Source organism: Kogia breviceps, chromosome 11 (assembly GCF_026419965.1).
Source record: "Kogia breviceps isolate mKogBre1 chromosome 11, mKogBre1 haplotype 1, whole genome shotgun sequence".
In the NCBI taxonomy this organism is placed as follows: Eukaryota; Metazoa; Chordata; class Mammalia; order Artiodactyla; family Physeteridae; genus Kogia; species Kogia breviceps.
Genome location: NC_081320.1, coordinates 4,617,887 through 4,641,000, shown reverse-complemented (window position 1 = coordinate 4,641,000; position 23,114 = coordinate 4,617,887). Strand labels below are relative to the sequence as shown.

General features: G+C 46.5%; 1 protein-coding gene across 2 annotated transcripts in view; it reads left to right on the top strand.

Moving 5' to 3' along the window:
• SLC9A2 (solute carrier family 9 member A2) overlaps positions 1-23,114 on the top strand; it is an 83,835-nt gene that overhangs the window by 32,530 nt on the left and 28,191 nt on the right. For both annotated transcript variants that reach the window (XM_059078901.2, XM_067007036.1), the window contains exon 3: positions 6,597-6,847. In XM_059078901.2, coding sequence (XP_058934884.1) covers positions 6,597-6,847 — 251 coding nt within the window. The remainder of the gene's footprint in view (positions 1-6,596; positions 6,848-23,114) is intronic.

The following is a 23,114-nucleotide window of genomic DNA, read 5'->3' as shown; positions in this document are numbered from 1 at the left end:
TGCTGTTTTATGTTAGCCGGGATTCTGCAGTAGGGACGGTGATGTAGGAATGGTAGCGAATGCATACCTTGTGCTCGGAGTTTTAGAACAGCCTATGACATAGGTATTCTTCCCATTTTGCAAATAAGAAAATTGAAGGAAATGTTAAGTAAAGTGTATTTAAGTAAGTTAAGTAATTTATATTATCCCCTGTGTTAGTTCCTATTATTAAAACGGTATTCCTGATTCATGTAAAAGTTAACGTAGATTTCAAGAAAAAAAAGAGTCAATTCGCTTCAGTTTTAGTGTGTATGTGTCCCTTAAAGAGTGCCTGATGAGGGTCCTTCCATCTAAGTTGGAGAAAGGATTCTTTTGGTAATTTGTCACTTTTTTTAATTTTGAAAAATTTATTTATTTATTTATTTGGCTGCATCGGGTCTTAGTTGCGGCACTCAGGATCTTCGTTGCGGTGTGCGGGCTTCTCCCTGTTGTGGCTCGCGGGCTCCAGAGCGTGCGGGCTCAGTGGTTGTGGCGCGCGGGCTCAGTGGTTGTGGCGCGCGGGCTCAGTGGTTGTGGCGCGCGCGGGCTCAGTGGTTGTGGCGCGTGGGCTCCAGAGCATGCGGGCTCAGTGGTTGTGGCACGTGGGCTTACTTGCTCCGCGGCATGTGGGATCTTAGTTCCCCAACCAGGGATCGAACGTACGTCCCCTGCCTTGGAAGGTGGATTCTTAACCACTGGACCACCAGGGCAAGTCCCCGGGAGGGTTCTTTAAATGATGTCTTTTCCAGTGTATGTCACGTCCTGTGTGCAGGTCGTGGGGCATCTGATCCCCACCCAAAGATGGATTACTGTGATCAGCTTCAGAAACAAGCTTAGAATATCCTTTTAATAATTCAGTTAAACTTTACAATAATGTGACACACAAAAAACAGGTTAACATAGAAACCAACATTATTCTCTGTTAGCCTGTATTCAGACCCTTGACCTGAATAAAATATCACCTTTAAGGATGTTCGTTAGCTCCATGTGGATATTATTACATAACAATAATTTACTGATAAGGAAACGCCATTTTTTAGTATAGCTAAGAGCTATTTTGAGACAGTGCAGTTACCTCACTCAAGTAACAAAATCCACTTCATTTATTCCATTATTCATTAACGGTGCTTAGTCATTAACTCACCAGTATTAAATTTTAACTGGGAAACTGCCTTAACAATGAAGATGTTTTATAACTCATTCTCATTTCCGGAGGCATGAAGTTTTCCATTGTGACTAATGTCTGATGTATACATTTTTACCTTGGTTCTAGGGAGACTGTGGGAATTTCAGTGTGGGAAATCTTGGGTCTACTTAGGATATAGGAAACTCTACAAAGAAATAATGGCACCCTGCTGCATTCCTCCTAGGGCAAGGTAGCAGCGTCAGGTCAGTTTCGGAATGACCTGCTGAATCTTTGCACTGCTTTCCCTTCTCTTCTGAGATTTCTCATTCAGTCGCCTCGGTGGTCCAGTCTTTTTTTTTTTTTTTTTTTTGTGGTACTTGGGCCTCTCACTGTTGTGGCCTCTCCCGTTGTGGAGCACAGGCTCCGGACGTGCAGGCTCAGCGGCCACGGCTCACGGGCCCAGCCGCTCCGCGGCACGTGGGATCCTCCCAGACCGGGGCACGAACCCGTGTCCCCTGCATCGGCAGGCGGACTCTCAACCCCTGCGCCGCCAGGGAAGCCCGGTGATCCAGTCTTTGAGTGTGTCAAGAATCAGATCTCAGCAAACGATCTGGCTAAACTACCCTTTAAAGTGTGCCTTCCAGAGGCACATCCTGTGCTTTCTGTCCAAAGGCTCGAAGCCATCAGATGCGGTTTTACGGACAAGATGGAGGGCTGACCCAGAGAGGGCAGTGAGCCAGGTTGAGAGCCAGCCATTCCACTGCAGGAAGCGGGCCAAGGACGGAGAAAGGGCATGGCTGCCCTTTAGATGTGGAGCCCTTGTTTCCAGGCCAAAGCCTGTAAGTCAGAAGGACTCTGGTGGTTTCAAATGAAAGAGGCTTCGTTGGTAGGTTATTTACCCTGGGCAGAAAGCCATGTGGACCCTTAAAGGCACCTCCCACAGATATCAGGGCATGCTTGGGGGGGGGGCGTTTGCCCACCTAACACTGAAGAATAACCCACCAGGTGTTTCCTTCACCAGACTGGCTGAATAGTGGGCTGAATTAACCAGGTGTTAGGAACAATTCGAAAATGGTATAAAAAATTATAATTTTGTCTCCTAGTCAGGTGTTCTCAAAGAATAGAGGTAGAGATGTTTTATAGAAGATTCTTTGATTCATTCATCTAGTCTTATGTCTAGGAGAGGTTTAAGGAACTCATGGGTTAGGGAAAGGTATGAAAAACATAGACCCTGCTGCATACCTGGAAAAGGATGAGTCACTAAATGCTGCAGCGAGGAGGGTAGAGATGAAACAGAGACGTCAGGTTAAAAACGTAGGCTGGAGCATGAGCAGAATTGAAGGTCAGGCAATTAACCGATAAGTTCAATAGTGAGCTTAGAAGATTTGGAAGGGAGAAAATCTACCATAAAAATGTCTCAAAGCAAAGGGAAATTGATAATATATAATATAAATTGAAGTCAAAGTCTTTGTTCTATGGTCTGGGGCTATCATAGATTGGAATTAACGGGAGAAATGACAGTCAAAAAAGAAAAAGCTGAGATTTTTATTTTTATTTTTTTTAACATCTTTATTGGAGTATAATTGTTTTACAATAGTGTGTTAGTTTTTCCTTTACAACAAACTGAATCAGTTATACATATACATATGTTCCCATATCTCTTCCCTCTTGCATCACCCTCTCTCCCACCCTCCCTATCCCACCCCTCTAGGTGGTCACAAAGCACAGAGGTGATCTCCCTGTACTATGCAGCAGCTTCCCACTAGCTATCTAATTTACATTTGATAGTGTGTATATGTCCCTGCCACTCTCTCACTTCGTCTCAAAGCTGAGATTTTTAAATAGGATTGTCGTGCTTTCCCTTATAAGAAATATTTTAAGAAAACCTTTCAAACTTTCCCTTATTGGGTAAAGGTCGTTCGGGTTCTCAGGTATCTGAGAAGTACCGCTGTTTCCATTGCAGTCCATGATCGAATGAGTTAGGCTTACACGGTAATTTCTAGAAGGTGTGAAGGCAACCACTGAATATTCTGACACATTTTCCGAGGACACTTAGAGAGTTTCTTCAGTCTCTACCCTAACTAGAGTTGGTTAAGGAGAGCTGGTTCTTAGGTCAGAAGCTAGGGATACACGCCAGTGGCCCAGACATTATGTGCCGTGTGCAGTGGAATGTAACTCAGGAAGAAGCTGGAGAGTAAAGAATGACCACTTGGTACTTAATTTTGCTTTTGCAAATAGCAGAACAGATTTAAAGTTACTTATGCAAAAGTGATTATCCTTTGTGCTTCATATCAGGAAAAGTGACCTGAAAACTATTTTCCTGGAACAGAGCTGCGCCTAACAAAAACTCTGTATTTTTTGCATCCTTGCAGTACATGATTTCACTGCATTGTTGCACACTTTAAATCAAAGTTCAAAACAGATCATATCTAATTTTAATATACACAAGTGTTTTTTTAAAAATAATAATGAATAGAAACATTTGAAAGTACTCAGCTGTCACATTAGCCTGTTACATTGATAGAATCCAGCAAACAGGCACCCCTGGCCTTTCGGTTTCCTAAAGATACAGTTGTCAAGTTGAGGTCAACTTTGCACAGACCAACTAGAGACATAATTGTAGCCACATACATAATACATATACATGTACTACATACAAATGATAACTTCAAAAGCACCTTTCTGTATAGATTCCCTCGTGGTAAAATTAAAGGACGTAACCGGCATGAACTAGCTGCGGGGCTGTGGCTGGTTGTAACTAAAAGAATTTTATCTTGTGCCCATCCCTAGGTATCAGGTTCAGTGTACAACGGGTGGGAGGTTATGGAAAGCTTTCTGGTTGTCAAGGTAACGTCTCTACCTAAGCGAGTTTCTTGTAAGGTGGCCCCAGCATCCGAGGAAGTGGAGTGATGAAACTGGAGCTTCTGACAACGCACCGAAAGTGAGGAGCCTGTGACTCAGCTTTACTCTTTGCAAAACCTAAAGGGACATTAAACGCAGGGTGTACGTTTGAGAGATGCCATGGCTGGGGCTGCCTGGAAAACAGCTTGGGAAAGATTCCAGTGTATTCCCGTTGTTCCTTTGGAATGAGTACCTACCTGAGCTTCCTTTGGAGGCCTCGTCAGTGTCTAGACGGGCTAGGGAGGGGAGCTGAGACAGAAGGAGGAGAAGACATGGGTTCTGTGCACAGGGAATTTCTAATCTCTCGGAGGAAATGAGGTTGGCATTCAAGAGGCAGCACCAGCAACACAGGATGGTGTGTCCCCCAATGCTGGACGGTTTGGGGCACCATCTGTGTTGCAGGAGGGGCAGAGGGGAGGGCGACTTGCAGGCGCTGTGGGAATCCAGGAAGGCCGGAGAGGAACAGCCCCTTGAGCGGCTCCATGGAAGACAGATAGAGTTTCCCTCGGTTCAGGGGCTGGGTTTCTATCAAGAGAAGCCAGGGACACGGCTGAATACATACGGTGTGCTTTGTAGAGCCGTGGCGAGACCCTGGGTGTCACAGAGCATTTAAAAAAATGCATCAGGTGTATCGAGCCTTCTTCCCTAAGTCAGGCAGCCAACGATTTTCAACTTGAGAGTGAGGAGTGGAATAAAGGAAGTGAGTCTTGTAGTAGCTGCAGGGGGCACTCAGCTGGCGTGGGCGGGAGGCAGGCAAGTGGAAACCGGGGGTCGGAGCCCGAGTGGCCCGGGGAGGCTGGCTATCTGTGCAGGGCTGGAGGCTGGAAAATCTGTCCCTCTCCCTGGGCAGCAGGTGACCGGTGACCGTCACCTTTTGGCCTGGGCTCTTTAGAGGCAAGGGGTAAATATAGAACATCTCTGATCCGCTCTCAGGAAGTGATCATGGCGTGTTGATGTGGATGAAATGTGACATATGCAGCAGTCTCCGGATGCAAGGAAGCAGCACGGCTGGAAGCCAGCTCTTTTCTGGCAAATGATGGTCCTTCAGGATATTTAAGTGCTCGGGCTTGTGAGTTGATTTTTTTCTTCTCTTAAACTCAAGTCATTTCTTGGTGCTCCAATACCAAATGCTCTCAACTGTTACCCAACAATCGAGAGAAGGGAAAAGCCCACTGCTTTCTAAGGAATAATCCACCGTTTTGTTCTGTTCTGTTTTTGTCAAAACCAACAGACATTTATTGTCATCTACTAGGCAACATGGAAGAAGTAAATCGTAATAAGGCGAGATCCTTAATCACAAGGAGTTTATGATCCAGTAGAAAAGAGGGAAAAGTTCCCTGAAACCTGTAATGTGTAGGCTATAAAGGACCGTTCGTGAAGTAGAAAAGGGTGAAATGGCTTTCTGCCAGGACACACTCTGCTTAGCAGCGTGTCTGACTCATCCTCATGGTTAAAATTGAAGAACTGACCCAGAGGTAGGAGACCTGGATCCTGGTATCGCCTCTGACGTTTTGTGTGCCCGTGGACGGATGGGTTTAATTTTGAGTTTCTCAGAATCCCAAGGAGGGTGTAGCACGGCCTGTACTCCAGAGGTGTTCATCCAAGTGTCCCATTAGCCAGCTTTCCTGGAGATTCCCTCTGCAGGTATCACAAGAAGCAGGGCACGTGCCTGACTGTATTTCACTTGCTGGCTTCATGAAAAAATTACTCCGGAGGAAGGCATCACTTCCCGTGCCATTTGCTCAGTGGTCCTTGGACACATGTGTGAAAGCATCCTGCCCGGCAGGTGTGAAGGCCTGACATTTTTGAAGACTTAATTAAACTATGTAAAAGACAGTGTAAATTTTTCAGAAACCAAGCAACAGTGTAGCCTCATCACTTTAGAAGGACAAATGTGCATGGAGTTACAGTAGACACACACACACACACACACACACACACACACTCACACACACACACACACACTGGTTGCTGCCTCTTGGCTTGAAGGAAACCCCATCGGGTCTTGTGTTTCACCAGAGGTACATGTGTGGGCGGGGCAAGGACCTCAGTGACCTGGGAGGAGGATGTCTTCAGGGAGGGGACCTGTATGGATGGGTGGGTCCCTTCCATGGTGCAACCCCACAACAGGGACCTTGAAGTGTCCCTAAATTCACAGCCAGCACTGACAGGCTTTCTCTGGGACATACTCCTTCCCAAGCATTGGCAACGCAAGCAGGGTATGTTGAAGGGCAACCAAGCCGTTTAAAATAATCCTTTAGGATCCGAAAGGTGATGTTTTAGCAGGAAATCATGTAAATAACTTTGAAGTCTCCTCTCTCTCCCGTCTAGAAATCGTTTTCTTGATGACACGCTTTCACCAGTGCTTTTTGTTTGCAGCTATTAAATGCACTGTTAAAATACGAGATACAGAGACGCCAAGTCACTGCCACCGATCGTCCACTTGGGGGCCCATAAGACACGCCCTTGTTAGGAGGCAGGAAGATCTCTGGGGCCGTGAGGATGTCGGGGAAGTCGGGGGGTCCTGACTTGCTCTCCGCCTCTCCCGCAGGTCTTGTACAACCTTTTCAAGTCTTTCTGTCAGATGAAGACCATCGAGACCATCGACGTGTTTGCCGGAATCGCCAACTTCTTCGTCGTGGGGGTTGGCGGGGTGCTGATCGGCGTCTTCCTGGGCTTCATCGCGGCGTTCACCACTCGCTTCACACACAACATCCGCGTGATCGAGCCGCTCTTCGTCTTCCTGTACAGCTACTTGTCCTACATCACAGCCGAGATGTTCCACCTGTCAGGCATTATGGCGTAAGTATTGAACTCCTTGTTAAAAGCGCTTGGTGGCGTTTCGTGGAATTCATGTGTTCTAAGCTGCGATGTGAACGTTGAATATTTTATGTAAAAGAGTAGATGTCCTTGAATTCTTTTAAGAAAAATTAAAAGTAGATTTTCATTACTCTTTGTTTCAAAGAAATGAAAGTATGGATCAGCCAAATGTATCCTAAAATGGAACTTCCCTGGCGGTCCAGTGGTTGAGACTCTGCGCTTCCACTGCAGGGGGCCCAGGTTCGATCTCTGGTCTGGGAACTAAGATCCCGCATGCGGCCGAAAAAAAAAAAAGTGTAGGCAAGTGATCTGGTGCTAAAATGGAAGCCTTAAAAGTGACCTCTTGGGCTTCCCTGGTGGCGCAGTGGTTGAGAATCCGCCTGCCGATGCAGGGGACGCGGGTTCGTGCCCTGGTCCGGGAGGATCCCACATGTCGCGGAGCAACTAAGCCCGTGAGCCATGGCCGCTGAGCCTGCGTGTCCGGAGCCTGTGCTCCGCAACGGGAGAGGCCACAGCAGTGAGAGGCCCGCATACCGCAAAAAAAAAAAAAAAAAAAAAAAAAAAAAGTGACCTCTTGGGGCTTCCCTGGCAGCGCAGTGGTTGAGAGTCCGCCTGCCGATGCAGGGGACGCGGGTTCATGCCCCGGTACGGGAGGATCCCACGTGCCGCGGAGCGGCTGGGCCCGTGAGCCGTGGCCGCTGAGCCTGCGCGTCCGGAGCCTGTGCTCCACGACGGGAGAGGCCACAACAGTGAGAGGCCCGCGTACCGCAAAAAAAAAAAAAAAAGTGACCTCTTGGATCTCATGAAATAAGTCAATAAAGTGTTGGGGTGGATGGTCAGGCACCAGGAATGTTCTGAGTTTGATGCCCGTTCAGTGTTGCTCAGGTCCACTAACTGCACCCAGGCTGTATCCCCCAGACTTCGTCTGGAATTCTGGAATTGCTTATGTCAATTCCTTTGAACAATGTTAGTAGTAGAGAACCTTCACTCTGTATGATAGATTTGATTTGAGATCATAGCTTTACATCATTCAAAGCAAAATTCAGTGAATAAGGCACGCCATCGTGTACTTTTGAGTTTAGCTTCTTAAAGAAAGAGGCATGGTTAATAAAGCAAGAAGTGGATAAAACAAGAACTTATTTATTAAAGACGCAGTTGTGTATCATTCAATAACTGATTTGGAAGGATGTTCTCAGAAAGTTCTGCAAGTGGCCGAAGACAGGTAGCGTTTGGATCCAGTTTTAGCCGTTGGAGGGTCACTTTGAAGGAGGGTACTTGTTGGGTGTGGATGTTTCTACAGCTTCCAAGAATAAGCCTATCATATGATGGCCACACCTTGTATAGGGCCAGTGAGAAATGCTTACTAATGGAATGCCTTTCAAAGTTTTAATTTTGGGGACTTCCCTGGCAGTCCGGTGGCTAGCACTCCGCTCTTCCACTGCAGGGGGCCTGGGTTCGATCCCTGGTCGGGGAGCTAAGATCCCTCAAGCCTTGTGGCCTAAAAAAAAAAAAAAAAGTTTTAATTTTGACAAATATTTATTTACAGCATAGTACATGTTAGGCTCTCCCGCGGGGGCCTGCTATGCTGTTTAGAATTTTGTGTTGTAAATGTAGGTCTAGTTCTTCCTGAAGTTTTCTCTTGCACCCTGATTTAGGTGATGCTTTTTTTTTTTTTTTGGTGATATGCGGGCCTCTCACTGTTGTGGCCTCTCCCGTTGCGAAGCACAGGCTCCAGACGCACAGGCGCAGCGGCCACGGCTCACGGGCCCAGTCGCTCCGCGGCACGTGGGATCTTCCCGGACCGGGGCACGAACCCGTGTCCCCTGCATCGGCAGGCGGACTCTCAACCACTGCGCCGCCAGGGAAGCCCTAGGTGATGCTTTGATTAAGGTTTGTTTCGCTTCTGCGCCGCATCACCACTTTCATAGCAGAAGCAGATGAGGATTGTCTCCCTCCGCGAGGAGAGTGGAACCCACTGTAGTGACAGCCGTGTGTTAGAAGGTTGTGTGGTTTTCTGTATCCCAGGGAACCTAAATAAAGCACCGTATTAATCCAGTCTGACCCAGTAATGAAATGGGCAGTGTCTTCCTGGTGGCTCTTCATATCATTTTTGTATGACTTCCAGTTTCCTCACTGTTCTTTGACTGGTGTCATTGAAAGTGTCCGATCAGCTGGTGACAAGGTCTCTGCAAAGATTACAGGGCAGGGACTTTGTGTCTAGTTTCCCAGCAGTATTGTAGCAATGGTTGGTGTAAGAACCTTGAATATATTTCAACCAAGTGCATATGTCAGAGTTCTAGAACCCTCACGGAGTTCTCTAAGTATGCTTGTCCCGAGTGTGGGGAGGACAGGTGAAGTGCTGGATGGGGCTGGAGTGCTGGGGCGTCTCTGCTTGGAAATGTCTGGGGGCGCCCGGAGCCCACAGAGCTTGTGATGCCTCACGGCCCTGACCTCCTGCAAAGACGGGATCAGGGCTTTCCTTGCTCTGGGAGTTAGGACGTCAGACACAAATGGGGCCACGTATTCCCGGGGAACTGCGCGGGTAGTTCTCTACTGCGGTTTGTTGGCAGATGAAAAACCTCACTTTTGTCCACAGCTTCAAAGTAAACGTTTACCATACAGCTTAGTGCACAGAAAAGTCCTTTGTTACATTGACGTGAATATCGTCATAGCACACAGTGAGTGCACCACAACTATGTTAACAATTACATGAAATATTCCAGGAGATTTAAATACTTTTGCATTTTACCATGCACCCCTGTTAATGCTGTGAGAGCGAACGAAGGGACAGATCTCCGTCGAAGCGTGTGTGTTCTCAGAAGTCACACCCTGTTTCCTAAGGTGGGGTGATTAGTGTGGTCTTCAAAACCTGACCGTGTGTGTTGTCTCCGTATGGGGTACATCACAGACGTGCACGTCCGCCCTTTGGAAAGGGCACCGTGTGCACTTGCACGCTGTAATCCCTGCCCTTGCTGGCGGAGGTTGGCCCAGGGCATCGGTGTCATGATGTAATTGACATTGCACATCCACGGACACCTCTTTTATAGAACTCGTAATGTTTTCCGCGTTTAACTTGTACCGAGCGTAGGAATTCCTATCGTACTTCATGCTGACGGCACCTTCTTTTACCGTGGGAAAGCCGACGTTAAGGTGAATGGGAGTGAAGGCACGTGACTTCTGAGCATGCTCAGTAGAGTCCCTTTTTGTTTAAGAGAACTGGGAAAGGGAAATCGGCAGAGGGGGTCAGACAGCTGGGGACCTGAGAGAAGGGTTGAAGCACCTCTCTCTGAATCTGTCAGAGTGTGGAGCGTGAAACCTGGTCCTCCCAGGGTTTGTCCTCCCCTCTCTCCCACTTCTCCATCGCTCTCGCCTTCTTCCTTCCTCTTCTTAATGCCTTTCCGATGCCCCCGTGCTTCAGCTTTGTCTTGTGCGGACTCTTGGGCAGCCTGTCTTAGAATGAGATCATGTAATGAGCAGGTAGTTGTTGCAAAAGTCTGATGAAAAAGAAACATCTTTCTGTAGAGCAGAAGATGGGTCTGGGTTCAAAATGCAGTGTCTTTTTTTGGTGTGTGTGTGTGTGAATGTTTACAGCAGCTTTATTCATAATCACCAAAACCTAGAAACAACTCAGATGTCTTTTATCTGGTGAATGAATAAACTAATTATGGTACATGTGTACGATGGAATCCCACTCAGCAATAAAAAGTAATGAACTATTAACATATGCAACAACGTGGATAAATCTCAGATACGTTTTGCTAAGTGAGAGAACTCAGATTCCAAAGGATAAATTCAGTGTGCTTCCAGTTATAAGATATTTTGCGAATGGCGAAACTATAGAGACAAAACAGATCAGTGATTTCCAGAGGCTGGACATGAAGAGAAGGGTGGACTAGCAGGGGGCAGATGAGAGAATTTGTGGGAGTGATAAAACTGTTCTATATCTTGATTGTAGTGAAGGTTCTACAACTGTATGTATTTATCTCACTTCATAGAACTCTATACCAAAGAAAAGTGAATTTTACTCTATGTAAGTTAAAAAAAAATTTTATTGGAGTATAGTTGCTTTACAGTGTCGTGTTAGTTGCAGGTAGGAAATCACTGGGCAGGATTCCAGCATTTTGATTTCTTTGGAAAGATGTTGGAAGCAGTGTATCTTGGCATCCACAAAGCCCACTATCACTGCTGTTGGATTTTTGTCATGAACTTGTGATCTGATACGATTTTCACTGACAACAAGTAAATTAATAGGCGGTGGAGTTCCATCTGTCTTCTCGTTCTTTGTCTTAGAAGCTGTTGGCAGAGCTGACTTCTGGACAGTTTGAGGTTTTCTTTCCCCTTTGTGGCCTCTCCTAATACTTCAATTGTTAATTTAACGTTAAGGAATTATTTGTGTCCACGTGTTCCTGTGTGTTTAGGAGAGTTTTAGCTTCAAACACTAGGGGGTAGATGAAAGTTCCTGTTTCCTAATTTTCTAATATCTTTCTGCTCATTTCTATACTGGGATAAGTTGTTGAAGTAGGGAAAGCGTGTACATGTGCATGTGTGTGTGTGCGTGTGCGTGCGTTTCCACAGCTCTAGAGCTAAAGTTAAGGGCAAGTTTCTAGTCTCTTAAACAAGACCCGTCACGTCTCAATAGCATTGGACCCTTCGAGGATCACAGCTCTATAGTTGGGGTTGGAGAGGGGACTCATAGCATTGATTTTAGAAATTTGAGTCTTGGCTCACGTGTTTTGAACCTTATGTTCAGAAAACTGCGCAGAGTTAAAACAAAAATGATTCCCACCGTCCCCCTTACCCAAGGACACTAACAGATGCCTAAGGGTTTCCTAAGTTCAGATCCACACCGACATGAACTGAGCTGGAACTCTGTTCCCCCTCGTGGACGTCAGGCACCTTTCTGGTCCTCACCTTGTACCTTGCCCTGGGCTCCAGTCATGGGATGCTGAAAACCCAGCGTCCTGAAGAGGGAGATGCTTGGCCCCCACAGCAGCCGGCAGCCTGCCGGGAATCACTGATATCTCTCTGCTGTGCTCTACGAATATATTAAAAAAATATGGCCAAGTGCTCCTTCTGATAGGACAGCAGGCACCCAATATTCTTTAGTTTTGTTTTCATGGGTTGGTAATTCCTTAGTCTTTCTTCTCTGGAGGGCACTTAAAATATTTTCAATTTGCTGTTTCAATTCTAGCAGCATTATTGCAAAGAAAGTAGGAAATGGTAATTACCAGTTCCATCTTATGAATGAGCAAAGTGAGGCCCTGGTGGGCAAAAACCATGGCTGTAGGGTGAGGCCTGGGCCCTGGGTCTCCAGGTAACAGGCCCGTCCAGGATATGTCCCAGTATCCACTCTAACAGTAAAAACAAGCACCTTTGAATGGCATTTTAAAAATGAGACTTGAACAGGAATTTCCAGAATGATAGGCTCAGGGATAAAGTCAAGGAGCAGGGCTGATCTTGCTGAAAGGAAGCGGTCACTGCTGAAGCTGTGAAGATCCTGTTCCCCTTCTTTCCTCTTTTCCTTTGTATGAATTGGTGATTTTGTCATGTATTGAAAACTTTGAGAACAATAAGAAGGCGTGCTTTTGCTGGCCATCTTGTAGCTTCTTCTTCTGGCTGCTCCTGGTTTGCCCACCAGTTGTAGCAGTGAGAAGACCATCTCTTCAAGACACAGTCATACGAAACCAGAGCCCTACAGGCCAGAATGACTAGTTCACGTTTACTGGTCTTCTCAAAATATGGGGGAAAAGAAAAGAGCACGTGACATTTCAAGACATTCATAAAACATGGTCCAAAGCCTCATGTTTGATCATTTGTTTATTTTGAGTGTGAGACAGGTATCTCTTATTAACTTTCCCTAGCCTTTTCTCATGTTTACTGGATGTTTTTCTCTGTGTGAGAAGGTGACCTGGAGCTTTAACAAAACAATCTGGATAACACAACCTGGATAAATGCTAGTCTGCACACAAGTCATCAGTTATCACCTCGTCTCTGGCCTCCATGTAAATGGAATGAGTCTTAAAGCCTGAAAAAACAGAGAGCAAGCAGGCCACATCTCTTATTTCTGGTTGGAGCTTTAAACTTCAAATTCACCCTAACCTAACACCCACATCTTCCCCTGAAACAAAAAAAAATTTCTTTTAGAAGAAATGGCTATTAACGACTGAGTCAGTTGCATAAGAGTTGGCTTAATCCTGCAGCCAGCATGCAGAGTAGCTATTGGCTTCACTGCAGGCCAGCGGGGGCTCTTGGAGCAGGACAGGTAGCGAGGATGCTTTAGACCAGGGCTAAGTCCAGGTGCTGGGGGGTGTCTGTGCATGCCTGCACGTCACGTAGAACAGCAGGGAGGTAGAGTTTGGAGGGAAAGGAGAGAGGGGACCATAACGCGGGCTTCCATCTATGGCTCTGGGTCTCATGCTCTGGTCATTGTCTCTTTGTACCTTATATTGTCTTGGCAAATAAAAGCTTTGTTTTTGATGACGCTGTATGCCTTCACCGATGGCTCTGACTGGTCAGAACTGACCTCTTTAAAATCTTATATGGGGACTTCCCTGGCAGTCCAGTGGTTAGGGCTCCACGCTTCCACCGCAGGGGCCCAGGTTCGATCCCTGGTCGGGGAACTAAGATCCCACACCCCGCATGCTGCGTGGTGCAGCAAAGAAACAAAAACAAAAACCAAAAGAATGAGTTTTTACAGTGACCAATTCAGTTCTGTTTAAGTTAAATCACATTGTAAAATAACAAACCTATAAAAGTGGAAGAACAGTATGTATTTCAAAACTGCCGAAATAAAATATTTTTTAAAACCCTTATACGACCACCTCAAACACTAAATGGCACAGGGGCAGTGGGTAAGGGAGGAAGATAGTCAACTGAGGTAGGAAATTAGTTAAAGAATAGAAAAAAGACAAATCGTATCTCCCTTAATTTTCTGGACACACTCAGGAAAAAAGTGAAAAAGAAACAAACGAAACTGTATTATATTTTTAATGGTGACTCACCTATCTTTTGTTTTCTTTTGTATAATTTTGCCTCACCTGCAGGGCAAAACTAGAAAAGGCAAGAAGGAATTTGAAACTATAACCCTTTTTTTTCCCCCTAGCTTTACTGAGATGTGATTGACACACACCTTTGTGTTAAGTTTAAGGTGTAAAAACGTGATGATTAGATAATATATGTATATTACAAAAGGATCAGCACCATAAAGTTAGCTGACATGTTCCTCACCTCACGCGTAGCTACCCTTCTTTGTGTGTGTGTGGTGAGAATTTTCAAGTACACAATACAGTATTGTTAACTGCCTGTACTATCGAATGTACCATCACGTCCAGAATTTTCCAGTCACCATACTGCCCCTTAGATCCCAGAACTTATTCATCTTATAATTGGAAGTTTGTAGCCTGTGACCACTGTTACCTGTTTCCCGTACAACCCCTGCAAGCCCCTGGCAACCACCAATTGACTATGTTTCTGTGACTTTGCTTTTTTTAGATTCCAGATACGTGAGATCACACAGTATTTGCCCAGATTAGTGTAAATGATTTGGGAACTTATTTTCATTTATTTTGATGTTTAAACTTTTTTTTTTTTTTGCGGTACGCGGGCCTCTCACTGCTGTGGCCTCTCCCGTTGCAGAGCACAGGCTCCGGACGCGCAGGCTCAGCGGCCACGGCTCACGGGCCCAGCCGCTCCGCGGCACGTGCGATCTTCCCGGACCGGGGCACGAACCCGCGTCCCCTGCATCGGCAGGCGGACTCTCAACCACTGCGCCACCAGGGAAGCCTGGTTTAAACTTTTAATGAAATAGATTCAGCTGGTAAACTCCAGTATTTGCTTGGTTTTTTGAAGAAGGAACAAAGCCGGTGGACTGCCACTTTTTTTGTTTCCCTGAATATAGTCCACTGTTGTGGTCATGTACTACATGTGGCTTTTGAGCACTTAAAATGTGGCCAGTCTAACTTGAGGTGTGTTCTAAGTGTAAAATAGACATCAGATTTTTAAGATTTAGTGGGAAGAGATTGTAGAATATCTCATTAGTGTTTCTTATATTGCTTGCATGTTGACATGACAGTGCATTAGATCTGTTGCATTAAGTAAACATATTATGAAAGTTGCCTTCACCAGCATCTTTTTACGTTTTTAACCATGACTGTTAGGAAATTGAAGATCACATATATGGCTGGTATCGATCTCTGTTAGCTTTGCTCCACAGAGCTCACCATTAGTTTTTACTGTGTGGTTCTGCCATCACTTTGCTTTTCTGGCTGTCTCTTGACTGGCCTTTGCCTTTATCTGACAATGATTCTGTTACTGCTGACCTGTGTTCCAGGTACATTCTAGAAAATGATTTGATGATCAAGTCATCACTACGTTGCCCTTGGTCTAGAGCTTACAATTTAAAGTGGCGTTTTCGTCTTTCAGACTCTGAAGGCTAAGCAACAATAGGCTAAAGTTATTTTCTAGTAATATGTAGGCCAAGGTGCAAAGTAGGATTATAAACAGAAATGTAAATATGGTATAATTTCCGAGAATAATTCCCTTTTCTGTTTTAATGAAAGCATTTGCAGAAAACGGATAGTGAGACACACTGTACGGTGACCACCCAGCCCGCCCTTCTGAGCACGACAGTCGTGGACACACGACTAAGATCACATTTCCATTCCTTTCATGGGGGCCTTAGACCGGGGAATTCAGCTATGGGCGGGGGGGTCAGGCTTTGCTCCTCCAAGAACAGATAGTCGCCCAAAGGGAAACCTGTTGCCCCTTGACCTTGATGGAACCTCCCTCGGTGTGGTTGTTCCCTGCTCAGGGGAGGAAGGCAGCCTGGTGTGAACCCCAAGCCTTCCTCGCTTGGTTCCCTGGCCAGGAGACTCTGTGAGCGTTCTGATGCTCTAGCGTTTCTCTTCGGGTGCCCTCCCTCTCTGCTCTCTCTTTCCCCGCAACCGCACATGGCCAGACATCGTCGGTATTCCCAGGCCCGAGGGGCCATGAGTCTGTCTTCCCCCTGCACTCTCACAGCTAACCCCCAGCTGTATAACTTGAGTCACCCGGGGTCTTTGTAACCAGGAGCCCAGCTCAGGCAATAGAGGGAGCCTCTGGGTTAGTAAGGGAAACCCACATCAAGCCAGATTACACCATAAAGGGGGAACGTGTTGGCTCATATAAATAAATTCTTGTAGATTTGGCCCTGAGTTGATGGGACCAGGGACCCCCATGTCACCTGGGCCGTCTTTCTCTCTCAACTTTGTCTTCCTCTATGTGATGGCTTCCTTCTCATCGAAACAAAGGTCACAGACAAATTGGGTTCTATATCTCTACAACCTTGTCCCTATAAAGAGACATCTACCCTGCCAGCCCTGGTTAGAAGACGTTTCAAAGGAAGGCCTGTGATTGGCCCAGGGATTTGGAGAACCGTGATTGGATCAGACTGTGTCACATGACCAGCCCTGCGGTTTAAGAAATAAGTCTGTTGGCAGAAGAAAGCGGTGAACATAAACTTACTTGGGGGGAGATGGCCATCCCCATCTGTGTTGACTACAAGTCAAGGAAAACTCGGTCCTTGATAATAAAGCATAGAAATGATACAGTGGAGGTGGGGCTGGTGACCCCCCGGGCGTTGAAGCCCTAGTGATGGCGAGAAGGGCATTTTGGGTAGAGGCAGAAGGCCTCGCAGTTGAATTGCTGGGCTACATCCAAGTACTGAGTCGAGGGTGATGAGAGAGGCGGATACCTAGTCTTTTTTTGTTTGTTTGTTTTAAAATTTTATTGAAGTAGAGTTGATTTACAATGTCGTGTTAATTTCTGCTGTACAGCAAAGTGACTCAGTTATACATATATATATATATATTCTTGTTCATATTCTTTTCCCTTATGGTTTATCCCAGGATATTGAAGAGAGTTCCCTGTACTATAGAGTAGGACCTTGTGGTTTATCCATCCTCTGTATAATCGTTTGCATCCGCTGACCCCACACTCCCACCCCCTCCCTCCCCCACCCTACCCCTAGCAGATGCCTAGTCTTGACCTGTCTTGTTCTGTAGACAATCAGGAGCCTTTGGAAACGGTATTAAGCAGGGAGGTGACACGCTTTATTTCTGCTCTCTAGTGAAGAATAAGTGATTGGAGAGCTTCTAAACCCTTCTACACCATCCCGTATGACACTGATAATATTTGAATAGTACTCTGGGGTGGAAGCTGGAGGGCATGGCGTCAGGCTCACTGGACGCCCCAGGGCTGGGGAATCTGTCTGGGCAGGGGGGGTGGGGACGTGTGGCTGGCAGCAGGGTGAAGGCACCGGTGCACTAGTCCAGGCAAGAGAAGGTGGGAACGTAGAGTAACGGAATTTGAAAGAAGGGAAGGGAGGGGAAAATAGGTGGGAAAGTGTAATTAAATCCACGCTAGTCCTGAAATCTCACGTTAGCCCTTATTTTCACTCCCCAATAAATCTTTACATAACAGGATTCAAATGTCAGCTCTTTTTCTCATTCATTCATCCGCCTCTGAACTGTCTGCCTGTGCTCCCTTGGTTTCCACAAACTTTGATGTATATTTAGGAATCACCTGGAAAGGTTGTCACAGATACAGAATCCTAGGCCCCCGCCAGAGATTCCGAGTCCACAGGTCTGAGAGGGAGCCTTGGCATTTGCGTTTTGCCGCGGACGTCTCGTGATCACGTGGTCCACAAACCGCACTTTCAGAAATACTGCTCTGCCACTCGTGCGAGAGCTTCCGGAACAGAACAACTTCCGCCGACGGTCCCGGTGCTCCTGTCGAATCCTGAGAACACCCTGCATGCTCATTGGTGAGGGGTGGTGGCATGGCTGTTTCTCCTACCCAGCTCCCACCTGCAGCCCACCCCCAGCGCCCACCGGGCATTCTCCAGCTGCAAAACTTTAATTCCATCATCAAGATCTTGGTCGAGTCTTCCTCCCTCTCATGGCTTTGTCAACAGTCCTCAGCTAGAGTCAGTGGATGCCGTGGGTCCCTTGATGCCTTGTGTTTCATCACACTTTTGACCCTGAGCTGTGATCTCTTATGTGTTCTTTCCACAAAACCATGCTTGCTTCAGGAGGCAGGAAATGAGCTATGAACAGTAGTTGAATTGAAAGCATCTAAAGTAGAAAAAAACACAAGATGTGGAAAATCCATGAAATGGGCAAGACTGCATGAATAATCAAGCATCTATAATTGTTGGAATTTATTTCATTTTGATATTTTAAGAAAGGTTGTTCAGTTTTGGTGGTTGGATATTTCTTCGAAAAAGAATTTTTCAAAAAATGTTCTCATATGTCAAACTCGCTTTCTCTTGGTTGTCAGGTTTCCTGGAAGAGGCAAATCCATTGTATAGTAAATACGTGCCCTGGAAGAATTAATTTGCCTCACATGAGTGAGTACTTTATGCTGAGAACATACAGTGTACCCTGAGTCACCACAGACCTGGCTTTAATCAATACGGAGAAAGCTTTTTAATTGTCCTTCATCTTTGCTAGTGCTTGGCACTGGTTAGTAGAGGATGCTGTTACGTTTGGCACAGTCTTTATGGAGAATATGCAATTGTTATTTGGGCTGTATTTTCCTGCAACTGAATCCATACTTGTTAAGATCACGCACAGGCATGGAGCAGGCATGAAACAATTTTGCAACGTTCTTTCTGTCAGCTCAGTTCTAATTCTTCACAGTTCAGATTACAGAACAGGTCTAACGTGGGAATCGAAATTAGAGAACCGACCACTCTTCAAAAAAAATAAAAGTACTAGTATTTATAAACCGCATTAACCGAGTCATGGCTACACCATATGTAAGTGAACACAGGCAAGGTATGTGTACGTTTTATCTTCACAACCAGAAATCTGCCTTCACCGCCCGCCATCCTTACGGATGCCGTCCCCTTTGGTTCTACAGATGCCGACCGCCTGGTGAAGGGCTGTGGATCTCCATTAAGCTGGACTCAGCCAGCATCGGGCGAACATACGCTTGGTACCGCTGCACGCAGGGGGCCATGCTACCTGTGGAAGCAGGGTAGCCCCTGCTCTCTCAGAGTGTGGGTTCTGGCGGAAAGGAAGTGAACATCCGTAGAAGTGAACGTAGATTCATTGGCTGCCAGGGTGGAGTCGTGGAGTACTGTAGGAAAAAGTGTTTGTAGGAGTTTTCTATTCAGAAAACAGTCCAATGACAGATTATCTGAATAGAAAGTCTGTTTCTCCCCGGAAGACCGCTGAGACAGTATTAGCTGGCCTGAATTTTTTGTATGCTGCATTGAGAGTGATACGGTAATGAAGAAAACCTCAGTTGCCGGTGAATGTAAAATTCGCTAATTATAGCGCTCCAGCTCCTCCGTCTCGAAATTGGTGATAATCACCCTCCATTTATGTGAAACCACCATGCGAGGCAAGATAATAACAAGCAGAGGCCCCCAGTGAATGATCTATGAACCTTACCTCCGCGTGGTCCCACGGAATGGAATCCGACACCTGTCCAAACACAGACCTTTTTGGGGGAGGTTATACGGGCCGGCTGCTGCAACGGATTTTGAAAACCGAACGAAACACCACTGTGGGAAACAAATTGGCTCCAAGCTCTAGGTCTTTCCCCTCCAGATCTGTCCTCCACACGTCCTTCAGAGCTCTCTTTCTAAAATGCACATCTGTCCGTGACACAGCACCCTTCCGATGAATAATCCATCCTTGGATACATGTCGTCCTCGATTCAAAACACATTAATGAGGTGCCAGGCACTGTGATAAGCACTGATGACACTTTTTCCCCCATGAAGCCTCCAGTTGGTTTGGGGAGATAAACATTAATTACATGGTGGAAGATATAATCTCTCATTTTCCCCACCAGCCTATACAATAGGCTCCTAAGCATAACATATAAGAGTCACGTCACATGGCATTACCTGGCCCCTCACTTCCGTGTCCTCACCTGTTAACCTTCTCCTCCTCTGTCTCCCCTGCAGCGGAGTCAATTCTGCAGGTCCCTGAATATACCAAGCTGTTCATTTCTTTCATGGCTCTGAATGTGCCCTCTTCTTTTTCTGGATCATTTTCCTCTTCTTCCTGCTCGGGGAGCTCTCACTTGCCCAAGAAGATTCTGCTCAAATGTCCCCTCTTTCGTGGCAGAAGCAATGGTTTCCTGTCCTGTGCTCCCAAAGCATCCTTCCCCTTCTCCGTTCCTGGCACTTGCCATGCTGTGTTACAGTTACCTTTCCACGACTCTTTCTCCTCTTAGACCACGAACTCCTGAAAGTAAGACGCAGCCTCTTACTTGCTTCCATCTTTCCTAGATCCCAGCCCAGAACTTGACCCAGAGTCGATGCTAAGAAGGTCTTGGTTGATGTTCAGTTGTTATTGCTGATCACATGAACTAAGTTGGAAGATTAGGACGGAGAGACCTCCATGGAAAGCGGGGAGAGAGACGATTCAGTGACGTGAGCTGACAAAAGTAAGGTCAGACTGGGAATACTGCAGGCCAATAGTTTTATGTTTGAAGGAGCTTTAGCGTTAAGAAATTCAACTAGAGTTTTCTAAAATGTCGCGAGTTATTTTGGTTATTACTTCGGTGTGGCTATTATCACGCTAATGTTCAGAATGAGGGCAAGAGGCTGTGGGCTTCAGGTGTGAAAGTTTCACGAGTTCTCTTTGGTGGAGAAAGAAACCTGCCGTCTCTGTACGTGCTTCAGTGCCACTGGGATTTGCTATGACGTGACCTCCTACCCAAGGCACTCCTGGCCACGAGCTCCACACCCAGTAAGGCTCCAGTCTGCACCATTCCCCAGCTCTAGAAGTATCTCATAATTCTTTCAGAAAAATCAAGGAGAGTCAAACTTACGGTGATGGTTAGTACTGTCAGCTATAGGTGATGATCCAGGAAAGGGGCAGGCAGGTTTTTTTTTTTTTTTTTTTTTTTTTTTTTTTTTTTTTTTTTTTTTTTTTTTGCGGTATGCGGGCCTCTCACTGTTGTGGCCTCTCCCGTTGCGGAGCACAGGCTCCGGACGCGCAGGCTCAGCGGCCACGGCTCACGGGCCCAGCCGCCCCGCGGCACGTGGGATCCTCCCGGACCGGGGCACGAACCCGTGTCTCCTGCATCGGCAGGCGGACTCTCAACCACTGCGCCACCAGGGAAGCCCCGGCAGGCAGGTTTTATTCTTCTCTCTTCCGGGGAGACTGTATTATTGTGTGTACCTCCCTAATTGAAGGGAGACTAACTCGTTTGTAGTTTTGTGTACTTAGGATGTTACTGAAGGTGAGGTGCTGTGATGTAGGTTAGAGCATCCTACAGCAAAAAAGACCCCTCTTTGCAGTGAAACACCTCCTGGCCTTTGCTTGAGAGGCTGTGTGCATTGAGCTGTACATGACAGACCAGAACGCGACCTTTGAAACATTTGTCCCCAGCCTGTACTGTGCTTCCACGCCACAGACACCCGCATTTCCTGAACAGGGCATTGCCGGGCTCTGGGGCCTCTGGTACCTGCTGAAGGTGTTTTTCCCCCCGGAGGCTCGCGCCTGTGCTGTTCAGAGGTGGTGTTGAGTTACAGGGAGGCGTCTGGCAGACAGAAGCATCACTCTGGTGTCATGTTAAGGATACAAAGCAATGGAAAATGATCCCGTGAACATTCATGTATAATTCGTGTATTTTTTTATCCCTACATCAAAGCTATAGTTTTCAATAATTTCTGAATAGAAATTTTTGTTGAATCGCTCATTTAATGAGCTGAAGATTACTTTTTGCCTGTACGGTTTGTATCTTTCCCAGTGAATGATGTGAACTATTTCAATTAATGATGTGAATTATTTCCCTCAGAGGGAAATAATTAGCACATACACAAAAGCAACTTTCTTTAGCCTTTTAACAATCACTTTTTGAATGATAAACAAAAAATCCAAATCCAACAGGGACAGAGGAAATAGGGTTGGTATGAGAAATGTAGGGGTTTCAACTCTATAGCTGATGCTTTATTGTTAAAAGTGAAAGTGATTGGATAAAGCTGGGTGGTACCTACTTTGGTGTTTATCATTCTCCATTTTTGTCTTTAAGTTTAAATGCCTGATAGTCAAGCCATTTTAAAGCATCTCTTGCATACGGGATAAGAGAATTCAAGAAACAATGATGGCCCTTCTTGGTTTTGTTACAGACTTTCAACTTGGCAACATTTAAGAAAGGTTCATTAGTGTGTGCTGCTGTGTATGTGTCTTTTCTTCATAAAACATAGTATGATTCAGATTCTTCTGGCTTTTGCCCTCAGTACTTAGTATTGGGCAACTTTTACTTTTTTTTTTTTTTTTTTAATTTATTTATTTATTTTTTTGCGGTATGCGGGCCTCTCACCGCTGTGGCCTCTCCCGTTGCGGAGCACAGGCTCCGGACGCGCAGGCCCAGCGGCCATGGCTCACGGGCTTAGTTGCTCCGCGGCATGTGGGATCTTCCCGGACCAGGGCACGAACCCGTGTCCCCTCCATCGGCAGGCGGACTCCCAACCACTGCGCCACCAGGGAAGCCCAACTTTTACTTTTTAAAGTCTGATTTAAAAAAAAACACGAGCCAAAATATGAAAGATGAAAATGCTCAGAAATGCCGTAAACGAGCGGTTTGCATTCAGGTGGTGCTGGCAGTGAGGTCACCTGCCACTCTGGTCCGCAGTGTCTGCTGCCCGCTGTGCTGGGGGAGGGTCCAGGCTTTCATGTCAGGCCAGTGTGACAGAGCTGCCGCTAGCTTCGGTCACCAGGCCCACGGGGGACGTGCCCTTGGCCGTGGCCACCACACAAGGGAGGTGAGGGCCAACAACGCCGTGGCCAGCTGAGCGATGGCCCCCAAAGGTCCGAGTCCCCAGAACCTGGGGATGTGTTACCCTGCATGGCAGAGGGGACTTGGCCAGTGTGATCAAGTTAGGGTCTTGAGATGGGGAGAGAGCAGAGGATCATCCGGGTGGGCTGGATGAAATCACAAGGGTCCTTACGAGAGGAAGGCAGGAGGGTCAGAGTCAGGGGAGATGGGACCAGGCAGGCAGAGGTCGGCGTGACGTGGCCACGAGCCACGGGACGTGAGCAGCCTCCAGAAAGTAGAAAAGGCAAGGAACTGGTTCTCCCCGAGAGCCTCCTGAGGTAACGCGGTCCTGTCGGCACCTTGACATTAGCCCCAGATCAAGAAGAGAATGAAAATGATTTTGGACTTATGACCTCTGGAAGTATAAGGTGATAAACCAGTGTTCCTGTTAAGCCACTAAGTATTTGCTAATACCACAGCCATAGGAA